Here is a 25,867-nt window from a genome sequence, read left to right on the forward strand (position 1 = left end):
GCTCAGATTCCCACACACGTGTACTGCTCTCAACGTGCGTCTGGGCTATCCCTCAACTGCGGGACTGCAAGATACTGACATCTCCAACATCACCTGTTTTACGCAGCTGTGTAAATCGCCCCAGTTCTTTTGGTCCCACCATATTCTAATTGTAAATCCACTCCGTCCATCAGGTAGTTACTATTATTTTAACCGTACATACAAAAACTTCAATGGACCACACAAAAAGGAACAATGTGAAATTTCTCAGTTCACGCGGTATGGCCCACCATATTTTTGGATCACTGAGACTTTTGTATATTCACTTCATTCTGGTTAGTTACACCTAATTAACAGGTTTGATGAAAAATACACGCCAATATGGTCCCACAACCAAACCTACGGTTGGCATCCATCCCAAATGTTCCCTGTGTTGTAGCCTATCTAAAGTGTAGATCTGGCTGATTTTTTTCCGGGACACTAGAATCCAGGATTAGAACCTGATGGACGGAGTGGATTTTTCATATACAACTGGTGGGGCCCACGTATGTTTTACGCGCGTAAAAACAGGGGCTGTAATCGCTTCCTGTACGCCCCCAACTTCGTCGGGATTCTCAACATTTCTCGTCTCTCTCTCTCTCCCCTCCGTCGCAGAAAATCTCGTTTCCTTTCCCAATCCCGACAGTGATTCCTCACGGTCGCCATCATCAACTCCTCCCCCAAAATCTAACGGCTGGGATTCTTCGATTGGACACTGATCTCTAGGTAATTCCCGTATTCTCCTTGCAGATGTTTATATTTCCTCCTCATATTTTCCGGGTTTCGATCACCGACGAGGCCGGATGCTTATGAAATTCTAGGGTTTCATTTTCAGATGGTAAGTATCGATTTTCTTCTTCTTTTGGAGTAATTCAAAGAACAAACGGTTTTCTATGTTAGGAACGAACAGGTGGAAAAGCGCCTGAGGGCTCTGTTCTTGCCATCCATGGATATGCCTGATTCTTTACAAATCGTTACCATTATTTATGGAAAATTTTCGCGTGGTGGGATTTTCTGAAGGGGAATTTTTGTAGAGGGTGTCCAATCGATTTCCTTATTGGGTGCGCTGCACTCAAAATGGACAAGTAGCGTAGCGGTCCATGTTGTGGATTGTTCATCAGGTGGGCTCCATAGTGGTAGAGATGTCCATTGGATTGGATGAATTTAACTGTCGGAACCGTGTGCTAAAATGGGATGACTAGGAGATATTGACAATGGTCACCAGCGAACGGGAAAAAGGTTCATACAATCAGCTGGGTAGGATATTACGGCTGGGTACTTGCGGGCATTGGTCCACCAGCAGTGGGATCCACTCAATGAATGGTCCTTATTGTGGATATTGTGTTACTTGCCTCAAGTATAGCACGCCAGATAAAGGAACTGGTGTGCTGCACTCAGGTAAAATTTCTCCCTTTTCTTTGCAATATTCATATAATCCATGACCTTCTTGCTTGACGTGTGCGTGCTAGTTTGAGTCAGTTTGTTCTTCATATGCCAATGATGGGGCCCATGTTAGTGTAATAGACTCCTAGCATTGATAGATCCACTTGCCAAGTTATCATACTCAAATATAGATGCAGGAATGCGAGGTATGGCTCTAGAGTTGGCAGGATCCAAATTCCAAGATACATGCATGGATGCAGTAACCTGTTCTACATGTTGCTTCTGAATGCAATCAAGGTGATTTGCCTCTGGGTCTAGCCTGTGGCCAATGAACCTAGGTTCATACATAGGCAGGGTGTGGTTGCCTAGCCTTATATAAACCTGGGTCACAAAAAGTGAAAGAAAATGGCAATTCTATCCCTAAGTGTTGATTAACAAAGCAAGAACGTTAAGATTACCTGTGAACTATGAGCTGTGATTTATATGAAATTCAACATCTGATGGTCGAATTCTTTATGCTATAGTTGCATGAAGTGTAAAGCAAGGCGTTGACAAATTCATGTGCGAGAGTGGGGAAGCGTCCGTTTCAAAATGGATTCAAAGTGTCTTTTTAGGATGACTCACACGGACATCACGCGGGCCTCTCCTAACACGTTTCACCTGTGACAGAGATGGACAGGGAAAGAGAACTGGACGATTCGTGCCGAGCCAACTCAGCTAGGCTCGTCCAACTCGCGTAGGTCGGCCCCCTTCTCGTAGGACTACAACTCATTCTCTCAACCTAGATAGTTAGGCTCAGAAAATGAGTCACAACCAATTTAGACAAGTCTTAAAACCATGGGTACCATAGCTTGCCAAGTATCCATGCAATATCTAGTATTAGTGTTGGTATCTTATCATGTTGATACTCGCCCTATTATCTGGCTGGATGTACTAGTTGCTAAGTATGTGAGTTGTGACAATGCTGGAAAGGGTTGAAAAGAAATAGGGTTGAAAAGAAATTAGCACGATGGAAATGCCAGTATCTCTCTCTCTCTCTCAGTCTCTTGGGGGTTGGATAACTCTCATTGGACAACATTGTCAAAATTTCCTATCTATTTTATGTGTCCAAAGTTGGTTCTAGATAGGCTGGATAGGTTGAGACATGATTTTTTATGGTAGGGCTTGGAAGGAACATCCAACTTCCATTTATTAAACTGGGGAGAGTTGTGTAAATCTTACAATGAGGGATGGGTAGGAATTAAGAATTGGGAGATGATGAATTGCATGTTGTTGGGGACGTGGTTGTGGAGGTTTAGGATAGAAGAAGATGCGTTCTGGAGAGACACAATTGCTAGCAAATATGGATGTAGTGAGGGAGGATGGTACACTAGGGAATCATTACATATAGAGCTTCAGCGATATGGAAAGGGATTCTTTCGCTAAAGTCAAATTTTGGTGAAGGGGTTTGTTTTGTTCTTGGGGATGGGAGAATATTCGATTCTAGGAGGACGTGTAGATCAGGGATGAGGCATTGCAAGTTCTGTTCCCAAGAATTGCTTGTCTATCCTTGACCGCCAATATTGTGGTAGCGCCATGTTTTTTGATAATGCGGAAATTTTGGAGTGTGGTCCCCTCCTTGCCATTTGCTCCTTATGGACGATGAGGCAATTGAGTTGGCCTTGCTCCTAAATCACATTCACTTGTGTTGCCCAGAAGGTGGTGTTAAGGACTGGATGATTTGGCGAAATTAGTGATCAGAAAGTTTTTCAGTCAAGTCATTCTACAATATGCTCCACAAGTTGGGATTGGGTGAAGCATTTACACATACTAGGTATGTGTGGTTTTATGATGCTTTTCTGAAGATTGCAACTTTTGGTTGGCTAGTTGGAAGGGAAAGGGTGTTGATAGTGGATAATCTCCAGAAAATGAATTTGGTCTTACCTAATGTTTGTTTATTGTGCATTGCATCAACCATCTCTTTCTCCATTGCCCATTTGCTTCGAACGTGTGGCATATAGCTTATTCTCTAAGTTCAATGTTTGTTGAGTCATGCTGGCTTCAGTGGGTAAATTCTTTATGGTGTGGCACGGTGTGGAGATTGGAAAGGAGGCGAAGGCATTGTGGCGGCTGTGTTTGTTGGTGGGCCTTTGGGTGATTTGGGAGGAAATGAATGAAAGATGTTTTCGTAGTGTTAGCCACAATCCTGGTTGGGGGTAGCAAGGGCAAACAATTTTATTGTTGAATGGGGCTTGTGGAAGGATGGGGAGCGCAGGGGTCATATCTTTTTGTAAATTGTGGGGGAGTGTTGGTGCTTTTGCTTTCTTTGTATAGTTTTGGCACTTTCTCAGCGCTCTTCTAATAAAATTGTTATTTACCTTTCCAAAAAAAAAAAGTTCTCAATTACCTATAGTCTACTACAGGCAGAAGCAGAACCAAAGGACGACATCAGTTTACCATTCCTTGTAATTTGTTTCAATGCCCTCTATTGATGTGTGCACACATGGTCATAGTCTTTGAGCAAGTAAGAAAATCTACGAAAAACTGGTAAGTAATGCTCACCCACATTTCTATTGCACACGTTCTGATCATTGTTGGGAGTGAGTGCTACTGCGCATGTTTGAATTCTGAGGCCGACCATTTTCATCCATCTTTTAAATTTTCTTGTGTGGTGCTGTTGGTGAATAGCACGTCAGCAAGTAAGGCATTAATCTTTATTATACTCTGTTTCATGTGACTAAGCTTCCCTACTTACCTGAACAGACACACAATTTGGATGCAGCCACATTGCACTTATGGTTCACAGTTCATGCAAGGAATATTCTAGTTCTTGTGGGAATGCAAGAGAGTACATCCTCCAAATATCGATTTCACATTGCTAACTAACATTCTTGGTGGTGCGTGCAAACTTTAGTTACCACATGTGATTGTTTATTTTTGTTTAACAAAATGGTGATGTGATTTGTAGCACTCTTTGGCGCACTTTTTTGTTGGGCAAATTTCTATTATGTTTTGCAGGCTAGCTGAGTTTTATATCATACTTTAACCGGTTTCAGAATATCAAGGCTCCTATCATTAATTCAGTGCTTTAATTCCCTTAGGTGTCTTTAGTGGTAGTTCACAACATTGATCTTGAGCCTATGGGCTGCAAAATTTTGTACAGCATGATGATTTTGGTCTACTAGCTGCAACTGCCACGTTTTTCCATGATGGCTGTTGCTGGTGGTTCTTTGCAATTGTCCCATGAATTTGGCATTCGCAAGCAGTATGGAGTCTATGGACACTGCAATCAGTTGAAGGTACGGAATTGTCTCTTCGATTCTAAATATATCACATGGCACATTTCATACTTCAATTTGTTTCCTTTTTGTGGAGGTTGACCTCGATCTCCTCTTCTTCTTTTTTTCCCCCCCAGAGAATTACGGTGAGAAAAGACAGAATTCATGCATCGGGATTTTACCTTTCCTCGACTGCTTCGGTATGGTAGAATTGAGAACCTTGTCTGTGGTCTTCTTTTTTTGTTGTTATGGTCCTCTACGGATTTGAAAATGTAGTTCATGGTCTTTCTTTTGTTGTTGATGTTGCTACCTGCTCTGTGTGTGTAATACCTCCTGAGCAATAGTTTGTTTGTTTGTTTGTTTGTTTGTTTTTTAAAAAAAAAAATTATTATTATAATCACAGTGTCATCAATATCTGCGGTTTTAGGATGTTTTAGACTCATTTCCACTTTGTTTATTGATCTAATAATGCACCTTATGTGTTTGCAAAAAATGTTGGACCTGAATGAAGTGTTTCAATTTGGTAACTACAAACAAGGAAGCACTATATCATGTGCTAGGCCCAGCACCGCCATCCTACATCTGTTGGATATGGTTGCACTATCTATTTGGTATATCTGGGTAACGTAAGTCTGAAGGCTAATTTGTCACTTCTGGATTATCGTGGAACTTTTTTCTGTGCATGTTTGTGTACCTTTTGGCTTTGTTCCCTCTTTAGCAGAATCCCCTAATCAATTGCATATATGTAGGTTCACTATGATTTTTTCATGAACAAAGCTGAAAGAGTCTTCATTCATTATATTTGCAGCGACAGGATGCTTGGAGTCGCCATCTTTCCAACAACATACACAGGCCTCTACATTCTGTTTCTTCCAGATATAATGTTTTCATGTGCCGATCTTTTTTTATACCAGGTCAAGCAAACGAGACTCCGATTCTGAAAGCTGCTACCGTAGCTTTGACGAGGTATTGTTTTCTTTTGATGTCCTTCACCCGCATGCATATGGATGCCTTTGCACGTACATATTCACATGCTTATTTACATGCACAACAAGATGTACATAAGCAATGGTCATGTGGATAAAAAAGAGCTCTTTCCAATGCAACATAAAAGGTCCTGATTGCATGATTTTTGGATTCTACTAATGGTGGAAATTCCATGGTGTCTAGTATTCGCATTAATAGACACACATACACTTCTTTGTGCATTACTGCATTTACAAGTTAGTCATGGATGTAAAATAATTCCAAATAAGTTATGAAGTTAATGACTTTTCCACTAGTAACCTGAAAACTCTGCAACATCTTCAATTGCGGTTTTTTTCCCCCTCTTTAGTCTGCTTTTGTGTTGGTCTGCAGAAAAGTAATCCATCATGTCTGGAATTTCTAATGTAGTGTTTCAAAAGATCACAAAACAATGGTCATGTGGATAAAAAAGAGCTCTTTCCAATGCAACATAGAAGGTCCTGATTGCATGATTTTTGGATTCTACTAATAGTGGAAATTCCACGATGTAGGCCTAAGACCTGCATTTACACTACTCCCTTCAACATGTCCAGCCACAGTATAGTTTCTAAGATTGAACAAGTTTTACATAGAGAGTCATGCATGCATGTATGCATGTATGAGTGTGCAGGCATGTTGGTGTTAACACATTATTCTCCCTTTACAACTGGTCCTTTAAAAGGTCTTGGTTCCCACCCGCACTCCCCTGCCACATTGGTTTCACCCATTGATTTCGCCTATCCTGATCAAGCAAGCATTGCATATTGTTGAGTTGATACGTTAGTTGCAGTTGGCATCAGAATGTGATCCTTATTTTCTAGTCTGAGCATCATCTTTCTTTTGCCTGCAATTTTCCTAATAAATAATATCAACATAAAACCTCCATATTTTGCAGGTCATATAAGGATTTTCATGGAAGTTTGATCGTACTTCAGTTGGTCCCAGCAGTTGCAATCATGGCTTTTGCTGTGTGGGGTCTCGGGCCACTCATGCGTTGTGGCCGAAACCTGTTCTTCCATGTACAATTTTATGTGCACTCCTTTTTATGTCTGTCTATCATTTTCCTGCTGCTTACCTTTGCATAGTTAACCTCTAGCATATAAGCATTTAACATGCTATTTCCAATGATTGTTTGTAGCGCAATGATAGTAATTGGAAAAAGAGCAGCACATATTATGTTTTGACCTCTTACCTGCAACCTTTGCTACTGTGGACTGGAGCAACACTCATTTGCAGGTATTATTGATTTTTAACATTACCTTGTTGCTTTGTTATCATTCCCACTCTACAACATGGGGTTGGTCATGGCACCTGTTAACCACTGGTATGGGGCTTTCATGCAGGGTGCTAGATCCAGTAACTCTACCATCAGAGGCAAGCCAAGCTGTTAAGCAACGACTTATGAATTTTGTAAGATCATTATCAACTGTGATGGCCTTTGCATATTGTCTATCAAGGTGAGTGTGTTTGCTGTCACTTTCCTTAAGAAAAAGGTTGATGAGGTTGCTGGTCCAGTGATAATCTAGTTTTTTACTGAACAGTGACAATCTAGTTTTTTCTTGACATTGATTTCAAATCATATCTATCATTGTTGTTGGCTTGCAAAGTTCTTTTAGTCATATACTATTCTGATATATGAAGTGGTTGTTTATTTCCGGTCATTTAGAGTTTGTGGCACATTAGACATTTGAGGGGTTGCATCTTTGTTAACATGGTTATTTTCTTTTTATGCAGCTTGATTCAACAAGCACAGAAATTTTTTGTGGAGACAAATGACTCCAAGGATGCCAGAAATGTACGTTAATGTTTGTATTCTACAGAATGTCATTTGAATTATGGTGCTTCTGGCTGCAGAATAATCTGAGAATTAACATAGTGGTTTTAATAAAATTGTATTTCTGTTATTAGTATTATAACTTTATTGCTACCACGGTTCTTGACACTGCCGGAGGTCTTAAAGCTGAAATAGCAGCCCCTATTCAACTTTTACCTTATTCAATCAGGAACAAAGTTTCTTGGCATATTTGCTACTAATGTTTTCTGCCACTGCTGCTTCTTTCTTCTTTTTTTTTTTTTGCTATGCTGTGAGTACTGAGGAGAAAACTTTTTTAGAGAAAGAACAGGGAAAGAGAACCCTGCTACCAATTTTTTGTTGTTGTTTGATTTCTTACTGTTGTGAATTCCTATGGAATAACTCCTAATAAAATCCTACCATACAATCTTCTGCTTTACGGCTGTTTTACTTTGAGAGCAACTTCATACCATAATGGTTGGGTTTCTTGCAGATGGGTTTCCAGTTTGCAGGTAAAGCTATGTACACTGCAGTTTGGGTTGCTGCGTTTTCATTATTCATGGAGTTGTTGGGTTTCTCTACTCAGAAATGGGTCACTGCTGGAGGTCTTGGAACAGTGTTGCTGACCCTTGCTGGTCGCGAGGTGCATCTGGGTGTCCTGAACTTATTCACCTTTGGGTTAACTGCAACCATTTTTAAAAAAAATAAAATAAAATTTTATCACGATTTTATATCAATATGCCTTAGGAAAATTATACATTTTTCATTGTTTTAGTCCTTTTTTAACTGGGTTTATTTATTTCTGGGAAGGTTGATAATACTGTTCGACTTCTGCAGATATTCACAAATTTCCTCTCAAGCGTAATGATCCATGCAACAAGGCCGTTTATTGTGAATGAATGGATTCAAACTAAGATTGAAGGGTATGAAGTTTCTGGTACTGTCGAGGTTGGTATTGAGTTGATGTTTAAGGATACCTTTTTTCTTTCACTGATGTTACCTCTCTATGTTTGCGTGTGCGCGTGTGCATGTGTGTCCTTTGGATGAGTACAAGGCATGGTATATCACAATTATTTTAGTTGTAGTAAGCCAGAACAACCTTTTGTTTACCCTGCTCTATAAAGTGTCAAATTTTAATTGGTATTTTCGTGCCATTTCAGCATGTAGGATGGTGGTCACCAACAATCATTAGAGGAGAAGATCGTGAGGCAGTTCACATTCCAAACCACAAGTTCACAATGAATGTTGTGAGGAATCTCAGTCAAAAGACTCATTGGCGTATCAAAACACACCTTGCCATCAGCCACTTGGATGTCAATAAGATCAATGTGAGGAACAACCTGGCCGAATCTACTCAATGAATATTTGTGTGGCTAATCTGAAGAGGGACATAGAGTTATATATACTACCTCAAACTATAATAATGGTTTTGGCAATCCGTTCCCTTTGTGTAGACTATCGTGGCAGACATGCGCAAGGTCTTGGCAAAGAATCCACAAGTAGAGCAGCAAAAGTTGCACAGAAGAGTATTTCTGGACAATATTAATCCAGAAAATCAGGCACTGTTGGTAAGTAATTGTCTGTTGACATCTCTCTCAGCATTTATTCTTGGGGCATCACAATTTTACCTGGAGATATCCAGTTGCATTTTTACTGTTTCTCTGCCTGTGGGCATGTTCTCCATTAACCTGGCTTATTCGTAAACATGGGTAGAATAAATTCAATCTTGAGCAATCCTTGACCAAAATGTCGATTCAGACTGGGTCTTGGAAGTTTGCTGTGAAAGGAAATGATATTAAAGCAAAACTCTGCTTCCTGAAAATTAAGATGATGGAGAATATCAGGGGCATTCTCAAAACTATGTGAATTTTGTTACTTGCAAAATTGAATATGAGTGGTTGTTTAAGTAGGTTTATTGGGTCCACCCCTGAACTACCAGATGAAGTATCTGCTCTGCCATTTTCCAAGTTGTGACTACCTCAACAACAACAACACTTGCCTTTGTGCTGCTACTGAATCTGGGTAGTTTCCTTGGGCAGGTGGTGATCCTTTTCTTTTGGTCTGCGTAAATGCTAGAAGATCTGTCATAATGTCCATTTCTGTGATCATATATGAGCAGGTGCTAATACCTATTATGTTGCTTGTGTAAAATTACAGATTCTGGTATCCTGCTTTGTGAAGACGTCCCATTTTGAGGAGTACCTTTGTGTCAAGGTAAGAGGATTTCACTTGTCATCTAAAACAACTGAAAAAAAAAAAGAAGCAATGGATTGCTAGATGTCTTTACAGAATTTATGCATGTTATCATTCTAAAATAATCACCACCACCATCATCTAAGCCTTATACCAACTAATTTGGGCTGGCTACACAAATCCCCTTCCGCTATTCTTCTGTTTGAGTCAAGGTCATCAAAACTTTTCTTACTACCTGCACCCACATCCTTTGGGCCTTTGCCTGCCCTTTTAGAGCCTTGAGCTTGAACCCACTCCTAACTCAGTGAAATTCTTGGTCTCCGTTGCACATGGCCAAATCATCTAAGTCTACTTTCCCTCATCTTATTACATATCAGTGCTACTTCTAGGTTCCCGGGAATGCGTTCGTTTCTAATTCTATCCTTGCTCTTTTTCTTTTTTCTTTTTCTGAAGATTAAGAAGAAAATTTTCTATCCTATCCTTTCTCTTCTTGCCGCTCATCCATCTCAACATCCTCATTTCAGCCATAATCATCCTAAGAACATGTTATTCCTTGACTGCCCAACACTTTGTCCCAAAACGTGTGCTGGTCTCATGGCTATCTTATAAAATCTCCCTTTGTGTTAGATCGGTATGTGATGACCATATAAAATTCCAGAGTTATCTCCACTTCAGCTACCTAACTCCAATTCTACGAGCAACATCCTTCTAAATCTATCTAATCTCACAGATTATCAACCCAAGAATTAGAAATTTGTCATTTTGGGGTACTTGGTCAACAATCTTAACTGATTTCTTGTTTCCACTCTTGTTGTTACTTGTTACTAAAATTGCTCCCATATTTAGTCTGAATGGTTTAAAAACCTTTAGGGTCCATTTGGCATGCATTGTAGAGCCATGTAGTTAGAGTCATCTGGATATGGTTATTTTATGACGATTACCCTTGTGATGACAATGGATATCTGGTGTTTGGCAACGACACTGACTATTAGTATAAACATATGATGGATAGCACTTTATGGTGTTTGGATGACACAACTTGGCATGTCATATAGTGTGGGCTTGGATCACAGAACCATGTACCCCACTTATCCTATGGTTAGCTGTGATCAATGGCTATTTGGACAAGATTCAATACAAGGACCATGACTCTATATGTTATGGGTGAGTTGTTACAGTCTAGCCTAAGTGGCAACAAATGCAGAACCTTTGCCTAAAGAGGCTGGTTCTTCTACAAGCCCTTTCTAAAATAGGCTTATTTTACTGGTTATTCATTTGTGTGTAAAAAGTTATTCACCTGCACATCTGCATGTTCAGTTATTCACCTGTTTGTGCAACATTGCCTGTGTATGTCCCACTGTGTTTTATCATATGTGCGCCATCCAAAATGTGCATCAAGTGAGTGGCACACTGATGATGGGATATTCAGGCCTATACAATCATTAGGTGGGCCACACCATTTCCAAAAATGCTAAGTTCACGCTGTGTGGCCTCCTGACCTCTGTATGAGAGGCTGATTTTGTCTCCTTCATTCTGGTGACTTAACCCCTGATTAACATGTTTGATGAAATATGTATGACGGTGGCCCCACCAAAAAAGCCTATGGCCGGCATCCAATCCCAATCCCCATTGTTCCATGTGGTGTGGCCCATGTGAGTTGTGATCGAGCTGATTTTTAGTCTTAGGGCCTAAGATCAAGGATAGAACCTGATAGACAGAGTGGATTTTACATATGGTGGCCCCACTGACTTCGGTTTTTTACCCATAAAACAGGTGTCGTGGAGGATCTAGTCCATTCCATAGAAAGAGGATTCCAGCCCATGTTTTTATCTAATACAGGCTCCTCTACTATGTTTAGAAAAGGCTTATTCTACAATGCGGTGAGGGGACCATCATGATGTGTGCTTGACATTCGATCCGTTCATCATGTGTGTGGTGCCATTTTCTCCTTTGACCTCAAAACTCAGGCGCATCCAAAACTCAGGTAGGCCACAATGTAAAATCATGCCTCAAACTCTAAAAACACATGGTGCGGCCCACCTGAGTTTTGGAATGCCTAATATTTGGGGTGTCCTTCCATCCTGGTAGTGCCTTTATTCGTAATGAACAAGATGGCATGTACACCCTGATCCATAGCTCAAGTGGTAGACTGAGTGAAGGATACCTCGTTTCAACACCGAGGTCTTGGTATCGACTCCCTAGTGGGGGTGGCTAACAGTGTAGTGTGAACTGACAGTGGGGTGTACTAACAAGCTATATATATATATATATATATATAAACACGATGGCATATAGAAAACAGTGGGCCCCATACAAAATCCAGGAGTTTTTAATGGTGGACGTCCACATCTCAAATGTCCCCTGTAGTGTGACTAAACTCTTTTTTAGATTGGGCTGATTTTTGGGACATGGGGTAACATTGAAAGGGTGCACTTAGATGTGGTCCCTACATCAGGTTGGGCCTCACATAACATGGTTGTATGATAAGCTGAGTTTACAAATGTTGTGGAGGTTCTACCTCTTCTCTCTCTTATCAAAAGAGTCATATACCAAGTTTTTCCCGGAACCCAGCTATGCCGAATGCGAGAATTAAAGGGTGTCAAATAAAGTTATTTTGATAACGGTGCTATGCGGTTTCTTGGCACACCAAACACAAACTATCGTAGTAGTGTTATTTTTACCCTGATATCACTATGACGCATGCCAAACAGGCCTTTTCATTTTAAAGCATACTAAACATAGTTCTAGCTTCGTGTTCACAGGCCTTGTCTTGCCAATCACAACTAGGTTTCAGGATTCATGGGAAAAAGCTATGGCCTATGTTTGATACTGGTTGCCAACTTGACACAACCCCCTTTATCCGGGCTTGGGACGGGCAATGAGAGCAAAACCCCCGATGACAACAACAACAACAATATGTTGTTGTTATGTTGCATGTAACATTTTTGCAATCTTCTCACCCACAAGGGTCCATTTGGACACTCCCTCAAAAAAAAAAAAAAAAGTGTTTTCAGAAAAGGTGGCTGTGGGCCTTCTTTTCGGTTGACTTGGCAATTGGTTTTTGCTGAGTGGGCATTTTTGTGCCTACTTTGTCAATGGGAGAGGAGATGGGGGTTTCCAAAATGCATCCAAACATGCAACAGCAACATCTGTTTGGATCATAGGTGGTGAAATTCCACCAGCGTGAGTGTCTGGGGGTGTGTGTGCGTGTTAAAAAAAAAAAAACTTCTGTTTGGATCAAAATGGCATTTACGCCTCAAACACTCTTTTGGAGGGTGTGGCCAAACGGGCCACCACTTGTCCCTTGACAAACTGTATAAAGAACACTCAGCCTTCCCTACCTGTCTGCAGGAGTCAAATATTGTTTTCCTCATTAATCGTTTCTATTGATATGTTTTTGTAGAGTACTACTAGCAATTATGACAAACATCTCACTAGTACTTGTTTTCCTCACTAATTGTTTCTATTGATACGTTTTTTGTAGAGCATACCACCAATTATATTGACAACCATCTAGAAATCGTCTCTATATTTTGTGGTTTAAAACCAAAATACGTATCGGGTATTTGGAATGAACGGTATGATGAGGCATATGTATGCATCGTAGCATCTTAAAAATTCTAGCTAATGTTGGTGATTCCTAATGCATATTGGACAGTAAATATCAATCGGAGTCATCCGATACATGCTTCAGTACTGACAATTTAAACCTTTTTGGTATATAAATACTATGTGCTTATAGCCTTAGTGACAAATCTTGTTCTCAGTAATTTCTCAGCTTGTTTTCTTAAGAGATTTTCAGATTGAGGGTTATCTCCAAAGAATCTTGCTGCAAACAAATTATTTTAAAAAATTATTATTATCAATAATAATTAAAAATTTTAAATACATGCGGATAATGAATTATTTAAGAAATGAAACTATTTTGCATTAAAATTGCAACATAATCAAAAACCTTGAAACTTCCGAGTTTTGAAAATCTCATGATATTATCATGGTATTATCATTTTGTGAGTTTTTTTTTTTTGGGGTGAAAATAATGCGAGATTTTCAATATCTCTGGCCATATTTGTCACATGGCTTTCAACCATCAGCATTAAATTCTTAATTATAAGGTAAAATGATTTTCAAAGAAACAGCATTCCTTGGCATCGTGGTGATGTTTAAACTCCAAGGTCCTAAAAGCATATAGGTGCTTGGTTTTTGGTTTTGGTTTTTTACTTTTTTGATAGATAATACTGTCCGTGGCCCACTTGTTTAAATTCCTAGGTCCTAACCTGCACGGTTGAAGTTTCCTTTTGCTAGCTTGGTGGCTAATGTTGTTGATGTGAAAGTCATGTGTTAGAGGCTCAAAATCTAGGATAGCCAAACCTGAACTTATCGCATACTATCAGAATTGTTGGGTAATCCACTTTTAGAGTCTCACTGAGTCATTTGTTTCCTAAAGCAGGAAAAAACTCCAATTTCACTAAATTTGTTTCCATCTAAAAAACAGGAAGCCATTTTTCTGGATCTCCTAAGAGTTATCAGCCATCACCGAGCTCGACTTGCCACTCCCATCCGCACTGTCCAGAAGATATATGGTGATGCCGATGTGGAAAATATCCCTTTCTCAGAGACCATTTTTACTCGTGCTGGATCAGCCACTGACCGCCCGTTTCTGCTGATTGAGCCCCCCTCTAGAATCAATGGCGATGATAAAGCAAAAGCCCGTTCCGTGCGTGCTAGTGAAGAACAGGATGCAAAGGCAGCAGTAGCATCCAACTCCAAGGTGTCTAGTCCAGCATCCGACAGCTCAGCCTCAAATGGTCCTGATATTAAGCCATCCAAGAAAACGAATTCTGGAGATGCTCGCACAAAGAGCAGCAAGGTTGATGCCATTCCAACAACTGTCACGGCTTCAACCCCATCGCCGAAGTCACAGCTTGATGGGCTGGACTCAACGGGACTAAATTCCAAGGACACTGCACCACAGACTGATGGTGTTTCTCTGGGTGCCTCGCATCCAAATCTCGGAAACGAGAGATTGCCAGCCACACCGCCTCCAGTAGCCCGGCCCACCTTAGAAGAAAACATTGTTCTTGGTGTTGCACTAGAGGGTTCGAAGCGGACCCTGCCAATTGAGGAAGGAATGGCTCCCTCTCTGACTGCAGCAGAGACGAAGGAACGGGCGGCCTTCCGAAATACAAATGGACCTTCACCTGCTGGAAAAGATAAGAAAGATGATCAGGTTCCAGCAGTTCCTGGGGCTGCAGTGGGTGATCAACGGAACCAAGAAAGGTGATCAACACATGTTATATCTTGCATTGTTTGGTGTGTAATTATGGTGTTTGGGGTGAAAATGAAGGACATGGGGTGTAAATGTTCGATTCAATCATCAGTTGATATAAATAATCAGTAAATGGGTCATATTTCTATTCAATTAAAGCCTTAGTGATACAGATCTGGCTTCAATTGCATTTCCTGTAAAACTCGTTGAAAAAAAAAATAATAGTGACAAGGTGCAAATGATAATTCCATGAGAAATTTTTGTCTTTCTGGTGTTTGAGTGGAAGCAAAATGATCCGTGTGTTTTCTGGCTGGGCAATTGAGGGGAAAAGGTCTTAACGTTCTTTGGGCCAGTTTAGGAGAAAACGTCCACTGAGGCAGATGGACCCCATGTTTTTTAGTTTATTCATGGGCAGTGGTCATAATTGAGGGGAGATGCAGCAGCTCTCAGTCCTCGGAACCTTATTTTCATCATCAAGGTAACTGCAATTCCTGAGCAGATGCAAAACAGCAACCAAAGCTCATGTGTGCTTGTAGGTCCACATAAGCAAGGGTGCATTTGGATTTGACTAAAATATCCCCAGCATGCTTAGGTGGGATCCATTGCTTTGTGGGCCAATAGTATGTAGGCTTGTCTGTCTGTGCTTCACATGTTTAGATTGAAGAACTTAAAGGAAGCCGGAGGGGCACTTAAGAGGTTTATGAGAAACATCTGGGCATCCTTATTGGGTCCTTCAATGGTGGAGATTGTAAGAATGCCATCATGTGGGCATCATCTTAGGCATCCGTACAACGTACAATGAGCACTATTGATTCATGCATCGACTAAAGTTGAGACCGAGTAGGCATCCACAAAGGGCTTCCTTTTTAATATAAGCTACTGATGCTCAGGACACCCTTGGGAAGAACTAGTCGTTGAGATCATCCATTTTCCAATGGAGACTCAATCAAATGGCTGGTGATTTTTTTATCTTTTATTTTTTTTCCAGGTTCTCATAGTGTATGTGTCAAAATTTTAAAAGAAAAGGTGCAAGTAGAAACTATGTAGTTGTGTTATTCATGTATTCTTGTGGAGCATTATACGTTTTTCAGGTTAACATGCATGTATGTTAACCCTTTTGGACTAAAAGGGCGCTTCTCTTGTTGCCCTAAACTTCACTTTTTGTGATGAGAGAGAGAGAGAGAGAGAGAGAGAGAGAGGACAACAAGAGAAGCGTTGTGTTAGTCCAAAAAGAATAACACATGGGCATGCATGCGCGTGCGCGCACACACGCACGCACACTCGTACATGAACATATTAACTTGAGAGCAAAAGCCATAAGATTACATGTGGTCCTGGCTTTTCTTGAATTAGTATTAGGTTTTTAACATTTGGTACCAGAGCTAGCACCATGTTTACAATGTGGAAATCGCTATTTGGACAAAGGCTAGAACAAGCACTGCCCATAACAAGGTGAAAATGGCTACCAGGACATGCACCAAAGTGAGTGCTGCCACATTAGAGACACCAAAAGGTGGAAATGACTACCTGGACATGCGCGAGAGTGCTGCCTTCATGGGTCGCTGCAAACCTTGGCCAGAGGAAACCTACAACTTTTGATGCATTGGTTAGGTTCTTAACCCGTGAGCAGTGTAAAACCGAATTGAATCGTGAACAGTTTAAAAGGATTCTACAAATATTAGTGATGTTTCTTCGTGTCCATCTCGCAAGTAATGAAATCACAATTTGGGGCCAAGATCCTTGCTATGAATGCCAAGGAATAGCAATACACGTCTTCCATTTTATTACGCAACTGCAATCCAAATTGCTAATTGCAATCCGATTGGATGACACATCCCACGGACCTGTTGGGCCAAACAAAAAGTCAAGCAATAGTATGTCACTTTCTCTCGCTGGACAAACCCTGGCCCATTCTACTTGACTGTCAGCTGGACAAGTTTTCTTCAAATGCATGGTATAATATAATGGCCGTTGTGAGGCCATAATGGCCGTTATGTGGAAGTAATGGTGGCAATTGTTACATGTTAAGGAGTCGTAATGGCCTGTTATGCTCCCCGTAGAGGCCATTACAGTCCATTACAGGGCTGATACAAGTTTTTTGGTTTTCCAATTAAAAAAAAGATAGAGACATCTCGTAAAGGTAATGTTGGTGGCTGTTACAGCCATCATTACTGCAAGGGAATACCTTGATCAAATGAGTATGAAAAGGTATCCTGCGAAAGACGACATCTCAATCTTCCTACACATCCAGCAGAGAATTGCAGTCCACCATCGTAGCTCCGATGGTGGGGAAATGAATTTATGGGGTTGATGAGTTGTTGAAAACACATTTCTTTCTTTCATGGAACAGCCATGACCTCAGCTGCTGAAGCCCACTTCCCTGTCAAACAAGCTAGACATATTCATTCCAATACTCCGGTGTTACAATGCATACCTGAAGGCCTCTTTGCACCAACAGCAGAGATGTGGGGCATAAACAACAAGTTTATACCCATATAGAAGTACATCGAAATTGGAATACTTTATTATGCGCAGCTTAAAGCAATAAAGGGTAGCGAATCATATTACACAGCACACCACAAGCGCGCGCGCACACACATACAAGCAAACCTTAAAAAGTACAACATCTAGACACTTAATGTGCAACCTGGCACATGCAATCGGGTGCAGGATATGTATAGATGGATTGTTTTGCCTTCCTCACTCTCATCTGCCCTTGCCTGTTCTTGTGCCCCTCTCGAACTGCCTGCTGAAACTCAGACCACCCCATGCTCTTATTCAGAAATAGCTGACCCAACAATGCCATGTTTGGCCTTATTGTCTTTAGGTTCTCATACGTTCGGTGACCCACCTGATAGCACCCAACATCCTTAATCAGAATCTCCATTCCAAATAGAGAGTGTTTGGGGCCCACACCATGGCCAGCAAGATTGTTGATCTGGAGTATGCCCAAGAATTTCCCCGACTGGAAGATCCAAGCCAGGCCAAACATCTAAGGTTTAGGATCTTCCAACAGGGAGACTTACAGCGCACACACCCCTCCACAGAAGGGCCACAAGATCGACAATCTAGATGATCACCAAACTGTGGGCCCCACATTTATGGAATCAACAGCAAACAATACATCTGCTGATGCACAGTTCCCCTATCATTCATTGCCAACAGCAGCATACAGCTGAAATGAGGTAACAGGATATTACCAGTGCATTGTGCATGTTGCCAGGAGACGCAGATATGAACACGTCGCTGTGCATGCTCACATAGTAATCAACCGCAGCTAACAGGGAAGCCTTCCCTTCGATCTTTTCCCGTTCCTCCGCGGAAGAAAGGCTCTTCTTGTCTTCCATTAACGGGAACAGGTGGCGCAGCATCGAAATCCTCGCCTCCCCACCGTAGACCTTGCAAAACAAGAACCCTTTGGAACTTCAATCTCTGAAGTACAAATGTTGAAAGTCGAATATTGGGGAAAGAAGAAATAGTGTAAACCTTGTGGGAAGCAAGATAGAGGCGGGTGTTGTTGTCGAAGCCTAAAGCAGCCAGCAGCAACCCAATCTCTTCCGGGGTCAATGGGCAACGCCCCTGACTTCTCAACTCCTCATCGGTGAACTGAGAGTTCAAGACCCTCCCTTGCCAAAGAACTTGGCGGTACTTTGCCAGAGCCAGTTTTTCGGCTTTACCACCACCAAAATCACATGCCGAATGAGCAGCCATATCCTGTGGATTTATCAGGTTTAGGAATGAAAACACATTAGGATGATTGCTCACATGTAAAATAAAAAATAACATATCAACAGGCTAGACGAATCTCCTAAATACTTGAACTATGAACCATCAGAATTTACCCATGAGTTTGGACAAATCATATATTTATGCATCAGGATATGAATTACATCATGATGCAACCACTCTATGCAGGTGGAGACCATGGTTTGCTGATCCATACAGTTGACATGCTGGACCTCATTGTGGATGGGTAGGACCCAAGAATCTCACAGAATGGAAGATCCTAGCCCTCCCATGAGTGGTCTACAAATACAGTTCAGATTTTTAAAAAAAAAATAATCTCTGCAGTGAATCAGAAAAGGCAAAAGGTTGGATGATTAGATAGCTAGGATCCTGTAATCTGGAAGATTTTTGGGGAATCCCCTATCTACAGTGGGGCCCATCACATCAACTTTCCAGATCACTGATGGGGCCATTTTGTACGAAATGGGCTCATCCAAACTTCATGTAGCTATGCACAAGAAATCAGGACCAAATCATTCCTATTCACACCGACAAGAACCTTCAGCAAGGACTAAAAGAAATCAGTGTTACCTTATCGAATCGAAGGTGTAACACAACAAATTTTCCATTAGCCGGTTTGATGCTTTCATTTGTTGCCTCCAGTGGGTACTCATTGGCTGCACCTTTGCTAGATGGGTACCTCAGGCGTCTGACGAGGGATTCACCCAAGGCATTGATATGAGGGACAAAAGTCAATGCTTGAAAGTTGACTTTGCATCGTAGACGTTGAATATCCATTGGCATGTTGTCAAAAGCCAGACGATGAGAAAAAGGGGCAATAGCAGCAATCCCATAACTGGACAAAAGACGAGTCACCAAGCACCATCAAACAAGATGAGAAAATATTGGAAACAATGGTACTGATTTATTCAAAGAATGGGTTAGCAACGACAAAATCAGTAAGCCATGTCATAGAAGATAATATCAGATACAGTGGTACTGGTTTATTCAAACAACGGGCCAGCAGTGATTACCAATGAAGGCATTTTGACATTCAGATATGTATCTTTTAATGCGGGGGCAATTTCACACTGGGCTCGAGTGGGGTGGCCTGTGGGATGCAGGGGCACACTTGGGGTGGGTGGCCCACATAACCCATGGATTTGTGGCCCACGTGGAGGGTTCGGCTGAGGACCTAACCCATGGACTTCGGGCCTGGGCTATGAGATAAAGGGATTAATTGGCCGTGCTCTATCAGTTCAAGTTCTTAGAGCAGGTGGTTAATTGTCCTGCATCATCTTTCTTTTTCTTTTTCTTTTTTTTTTGAAGATATAGATACACATTCGGAGATATATCTATACACCAACGAAAAGCTCATATAATATAATATTAATTTTGAAGAATTTATTGTCATTGTCATTATTATCTTTTTTTCTTTTTTTTTTTTGAAGATTTCATTGTCATTATTATTACCATTTGAATAGGAAGATGATGTTATTATTAATAGAACATGGTATTATTATTATTATTATCTCTTAAAAAAATGATATTATTATTACTAAGGACTATCTGTAGTTCAAATGAAATCCCCACTGGAAGTAAAAGCATTTCCCATTTTGTAATTTAGGTGGTTCAACCCTCTTGGGCAGGTCCACTGTATGGGTACACAAGGACCAGACCAATTGACAGCCCTAATCCTTTTGGCTTCTTAATCCCATCAAGAAGATTATTTGGTTCCACATCCAAATGCTACATTAGATTGAATGATAAATCACTACAATGAAACTTAGTGCAGTTTATCAGCAGTTCAGCACCTTCTTTTTTTTATTTATTAATAATATGAAAAACATATGAACTCAATCACATAAATCCCAATAGTCACACTCGTTCCCTAGAAACATTGGTAAGGATAAACTCTCTGCAGAAATTGTGGCCACCGCCAACATGTTCTTGAGCATTGTAGGAGATTGTGCACATGCGTACATGCACTTGTATGTTTGTAGTGGGTATTATTGTTGGTGTGTGTATCTTTTCCTTTGGCAGATCTTCAGGATACCGTATCTTTTTATGTTTATGGCATTATAATCAAATGATATTAGATGAGAGGAAGGAGCATAATCCCTCCACACCTTTCTCCCCAATATTTTCTTGTTCTCTGTTCCATCTTTCGACATCTCACCATGTGCTTTTACAGTAATCATTAGGGGTGCAACTTTTGGACAGGCTCAACATGAACTCAACAGGTCCAACCGGACTATAATTCGAGCTTGAGCTAGTTTTTGTTGAATTTTGTAACCCAATTTAAGTTAAGATTGGGTTCGGGTTTGAGTCATAACCTGATCTGACCCAAATATGCAAATTGAACCCTACTCGACTCCAACCTAGAAGAGTTCCAGGTCACCATGATAGGGATTTTCATAACAGTTGTCTGGATTTCATCACCCAAATCCGCAATGGGGTCGGGTAGGGTTGGGTCCAAGTTCAGGTTGAGCAATATAAAAATGGCTCAGGCTTGGGTTGATGATGCTGGGTTGAAAATTGGGTTGATGTTTCAAGCTAACAACTGAGTCATTTTGGATGACGTCAACCAAGCCAACCTGATCTGAGTCGCACCCCTAATCATCATGCTCATCATCATCATAATTGCAACCTTGTCCCAACTATTTCTGATTTATCAATAGCAGACTGAATTGGAAAATAAAATTTTAGTCAATAAGTGTTTGGACCTGAAAATCGAATCAGCAACTTAAGTTGGAAGTCCAAACCAAAAGAAAATCCGTACCTCTGCAATACAGGTAAGACGTTCTCCAGGTACCAGTTTGCTGAAGCATGAACAGGGGCAGTTTTAATTCTTGTAGCTCGAATTGCTGTAGCATAATACTCCCGTGTGCTCCATGAGTATTCTTTAGGCAAATCTTTAACTATAGAAATTTCATCCTTCAAGACATCAATGAAGTGATCCACATCGAATATCTCCGCGAATGAGCTGCAGCAACTACACCATGAATCCTCTTCTTCAAGATATTAGACATAAGTTGTAAAAACAGTAGATGCCAGGAGTACCTTGAATCTTTCCATACGGGATTTACTTCGAAATGTGGGATCACAAGTGTCGCATTCAAAATTTTAGCAACAGCAACTGCATCACAGATCTTCGAAATAAAACAAATCAGTAAGTGAAATATTGCATTCCTTGTAAAAAATAAAAATAAAATTCTCGAGAGCCTTTACAGACAAGAAAAGGTGTGCTGTCTGATGATTTACATTCTCTTTTCTATTAACACCCTGTTTGGGATCTAGGAAATGAGAATGTGAATTTGGTAAATCCATGAACGTGCCAAATTCATTGATTTGAATTGGCCTTGGATGTGACGAAGTCCAAGGTCCACTTGGATTTGAGGAGTAATTATTGTAATGGTAGATCATTTATTGCAAAGGTATTACTTCTTGTGCTTTTATAAGAGTATCATTTTGAGGATTTACTGAATCTTTAGCTTTTTTTTTCAAGGATATGGATTTGCTCCAAGTCCATGGATTTGTGGAGGTGTGGATTTTTGGCATATCTTCAACAAAAACCAAACAAGGGAAATTTGAAATCCGTGGATTTCAGAAATCCTTGCCTCTAATCCCTCACCCCAAACAGGACTTAAAGTCTAGTAGAAAGAATCAAAACTTGTTGAAAAAACAAATCACATACCCCCATTCTCTGTTGGTTCAACCCCCCGTCAAGAAATACCTGGACATATCCCTGTGATTTCTTTGGCAACACTAATTTTAAAATAAGATAAATGAAAGAAAGAAAAGAAAAGGAATGAGTCAAATTACGAACCAATATCAATCCCATATTATTTCCAACAAAATAAAAAAGAAAGAGAAAAAAGAGGCTCCAATTACTTCTCTTTCTCCAATTACTAATTCCACTACCAATCACTCACCAGGGGCATTTGCAGACTCAATGCATGGTTTCCATCCTTGGTTAGTCAAGGGGGACCAGAGATTGGACTGTTGTTCATCCAACTGAAAGAAATAAATGTCAGACACAACCAATGAAGTCTCTTAGGAACTATGATGTTAGAGAATGCTTGTATATACTCACCGGTTGGCGTTGCAAGGCACCTTTCAACAGTGGCATGTGCTTCGGTTTAGGAGCATTCCATTCCTACGGAACAGCATTTCCTTGATTTAGATGCAAGAAATTGATAAAATAGTAGAAATTTACATATGAATAATGATAAATTCTTACATATATGCATGAACATGTGTTCAACGCTAAGTATGTAATGAACAAAAAGTTAACTGGTTCACAAGTCTCATGCACAACTAGCTTGCGGATGAGACTTTGTGCAACTAGCCACGTGTGGTGGCGAACCGTGGTGCAGATATGGCATCCAACCCATCCAGAAGTCAGACCATCAAGAAAACAGGATGCCCCAAAAATCAGGCTGGTCCAACCATCAAGTCGACCACAACATAGAAAACAATTGACCACCATCCAAAAGCTTCCAAATTCATCTGTTCAACCGAGCACATAAAGAATAGAAAAGAAAAAAGAAGAAGAAAAAAACTGATTTAAGAGAAAGTCTCATATGCAACTAGTTGTGAGGAGAATTTTGTGCAACTAGTTGCATTTAGGGCCACGTGTTTGTGTATGGCATCCAACTCATCCAAAGGGGTTGGACCATTGAGAAAATGGGACGCCCCAAAAATCAGGCCGATCCAAACATCGAGTCAAGCTGTGCTACTCATAAATGGATGTGGATTGCCTACTAACACTACCAGTAGCGACTTCTATTGGACAGTGCACCATGGGGCCCACATGATGTACGTGTATTATCCATGCCATCCATCCATTTTTCCAGCTCATTTTAGGACATGAGTCCGAAAATGAAGCAGATCAAAAACTCAAGCAGACCACGCCATAGGAAGTAGTGGTGACTGAATGCCCACTATTAAAAACTTCTTCGGGGCCACAAAAGCTTTGGATCAAGCTGATATTTGTGTTTTACCTTCATCCAGGTCCTTGTGACGTAATCAACAGGCTGGATGGCAAATAGGAAAATTTTAATGGTGGGCATTCAATTACCATTGTTTTCTGTGGTGTGGTCCAACTGAGATTTGGATCTGCCTCATTTTGGGGCTGATGCCCTGAAATAATGATCCAAAATAGATGGGTGTCATGGATAAAACACATACATCATTGTGGGGGCCCACAGAGCACCATCCAGTAGCTGTAACTACATTGCTACTGGCAGCACGCAATCTGCTTCCCTCATAAATAACACATTAACAAGCTAAACAAATTGATTCCAGCAATTTCATCCAATAATTAAGTTACCCCATGGTGCTATAAGGTCGACCTCATGGGAACTTCCCATGAGGTCAAGCTCTGTGGGCCCCACTGCGATGTGTGTCGAACATCAACAACGTGCATTTTATGAGTCCCCTTTAGGTTATGGGATATCCCAAAAATCAGCCGTATACAGAACTCAGGTGGGCCATACCATCTAAAACCATGTGAATACATGGCTAAACATATAAAAGCACTTGGTGGGGCCCACCTGAGTTTTGGATGCGACTGAAACTTGGTCTGACCCCTCATCCAAGTGGGACACACATAATGGATGGTCTGGATTTGTGAACCACATCTCGGTGGGCCCAATAAATGATCATGAATGTTTTAATGGGAGGATAACCCCTCTCAACTGCTGTATGTGGTGTGGCCCACCCAAGTCATGGATTGACTGATTTTTATGCCCATGGCCCACCATGGAATGGTGCATTGACTAATGGGGTAGATGTTCGACACACATCACGGTGGGACCCACACAGCTTGACCTCATGGGAAGTTCACATGAAGTTTATATATATATATATATATATATATATATATATATATATATATAATTCAGAAATCAAAAACTGCTTCAATCCTTCCACCATGACTTGTTCAGTGACCGACTCAACCGAGTCAACTCAACCGAGTCATACAATTATTTCTTATAAAGACCTAAATTTTGCAAAATTGAAATTTCTCGAACTCTCTACTTATTGCTAACTAAAATATTCAGCAAAAATAAGAAAAAGAAAATGAAGAAAAAGTAGAAACAGCAAGCTTCTGAGTCGACTCATCCGAGCCACATTTCTACAAGAAGGAATAGGAAGGCTAGTCGCGTAGAACTAGAGTCCTACGCGCGAACACTCATGAGTCATGCCAGCCTGGCAGACGCATGCTGTGTAAGATCCAAACCGTTCATAAGGCATGTCCAACCCGCTATCTTGCCTGGCCCACAGAAATCAGTATCCGCGAGCTCCCTCGGCATGGTATCAGAATCCTACTCGCGAGAGTAGCCTTAGCAGCTCTCGTCATAGTTTCTACATTACTACACGGGTCTCATCTAACATGCGCCATGGCGGCACACGAGCTTAAAGAAGAAGCTCCTCTAATCCTAGGCTCTTCCAGCAACAAGAAACGGAAAATCTAAAAAGACCAAAATGAGATTTTTACAAGAATTAAAGAAAGGAATCAAACCGTTCAAAATCGAATTCGAGAGAGGATCAAGGAAACGTACAGAGAAGATGGAAGGATAGGCATGGCCCAGCGGAGAGAAGAGACTAGGGCAGAAAACGGGAAGGAGGAGGACGATCAGGCCCAAGAAAGCGCTTCTGGGAGACTGGTGCTGGTAATAGTACTTCATCCTTCTCGACGGACCCGGACCAAAACCCAACCCCGAACGTGTTCCTCCACTGCTCGAAACCCTAACCCTAGATTTCATGGAAGCGCCATCTCATCTTTCATTTCTCATCAGCCTCCCTCTCTCTGCCATCTGTCGCTGCTCTTCGGAAGCAATTAGTTGCAGATATGAAATTCTAAAGAGATTCGCGCGAGGGAAGATTGAAGACGTGAATCGCGGTACGTGTCTCAATTATCATACATGTGAGAAATCACATCCATCTGAAAGGTTGGATCTGTTGAATTTCTCTATCTCAAAAGCCAAGATTGGTCAAACCGTTATTTCTGTGTTGATTTCTTTCTAACCGTCCGTTTCTATTTAAGGAAAAGTGACATTTATGGACGATCTCACCTAGTGATTGGTCCTGATCTCGCGTGCCCACGTTAGTTCAGAGGAAGTTGTTTAGGTGCGGCCCTTACTGTGGGGCCCACCTTGATGTATGTATTTCATATCCACGCCGTCCATCCGTTTTTCCATATCACTTTAAGTGTAT

At 41.0% G+C, this 25,867-nt stretch overlaps 2 protein-coding genes across 8 annotated transcripts; one reads left to right on the forward strand and one right to left on the reverse strand.

Annotated features, from left to right (window-relative positions):
• The first annotated feature begins 587 nt into the window (after positions 1 to 587).
• Positions 588 to 15,182, forward strand: LOC131229754 (mechanosensitive ion channel protein 2, chloroplastic). 7 transcript variants are annotated; one of them, XM_058225770.1, is made up of 14 exons: positions 589 to 753; positions 4,482 to 4,679; positions 4,796 to 4,858; positions 5,467 to 5,624; positions 6,559 to 6,682; positions 6,802 to 6,899; positions 7,007 to 7,120; positions 7,398 to 7,458; positions 7,949 to 8,098; positions 8,293 to 8,403; positions 8,616 to 8,783; positions 8,910 to 9,023; positions 9,613 to 9,669; positions 14,144 to 15,182. In XM_058225770.1, exons 2-14 carry the CDS (start codon positions 4,587 to 4,589, stop codon positions 14,930 to 14,932), a joined length of 2,100 nt encoding a protein of 699 aa, XP_058081753.1. In that variant the 5' UTR covers positions 589 to 753; positions 4,482 to 4,586; the 3' UTR covers positions 14,933 to 15,182. The 7 variants fall into 7 exon arrangements, with proteins under 7 accessions (XP_058081758.1, XP_058081753.1, XP_058081752.1 ...); XM_058225769.1 differs by having other exon boundaries at positions 4,544 to 4,679; XM_058225773.1 differs by lacking the exon at positions 589 to 753 and adding an exon at positions 762 to 856 and having other exon boundaries at positions 4,544 to 4,679.
• Positions 15,183 to 17,419: 2,237 nt separating this feature from the next.
• Positions 17,420 to 25,486, reverse strand: LOC131229756 (O-fucosyltransferase 31-like). The gene is made up of 10 exons (XM_058225777.1): positions 25,213 to 25,486; positions 22,740 to 22,802; positions 22,579 to 22,660; positions 22,341 to 22,411; positions 21,707 to 21,795; positions 21,426 to 21,629; positions 19,235 to 19,499; positions 18,404 to 18,631; positions 18,118 to 18,315; positions 17,420 to 17,768 (listed from the first exon to the last, which is right to left on the reverse strand). The coding sequence occupies exons 1-10, from the start codon at positions 25,414 to 25,416 to the stop codon at positions 17,553 to 17,555; spliced, it is 1,620 nt and encodes a 539-aa protein (XP_058081760.1). The 5' UTR covers positions 25,417 to 25,486; the 3' UTR covers positions 17,420 to 17,552.
• Positions 25,487 to 25,867: the final 381 nt, after the last annotated feature.

Source organism: Magnolia sinica, chromosome 16 (genome assembly GCF_029962835.1).
Source record: "Magnolia sinica isolate HGM2019 chromosome 16, MsV1, whole genome shotgun sequence".
Lineage (NCBI taxonomy): Eukaryota > Viridiplantae > Streptophyta > Magnoliopsida > Magnoliales > Magnoliaceae > Magnolia > Magnolia sinica.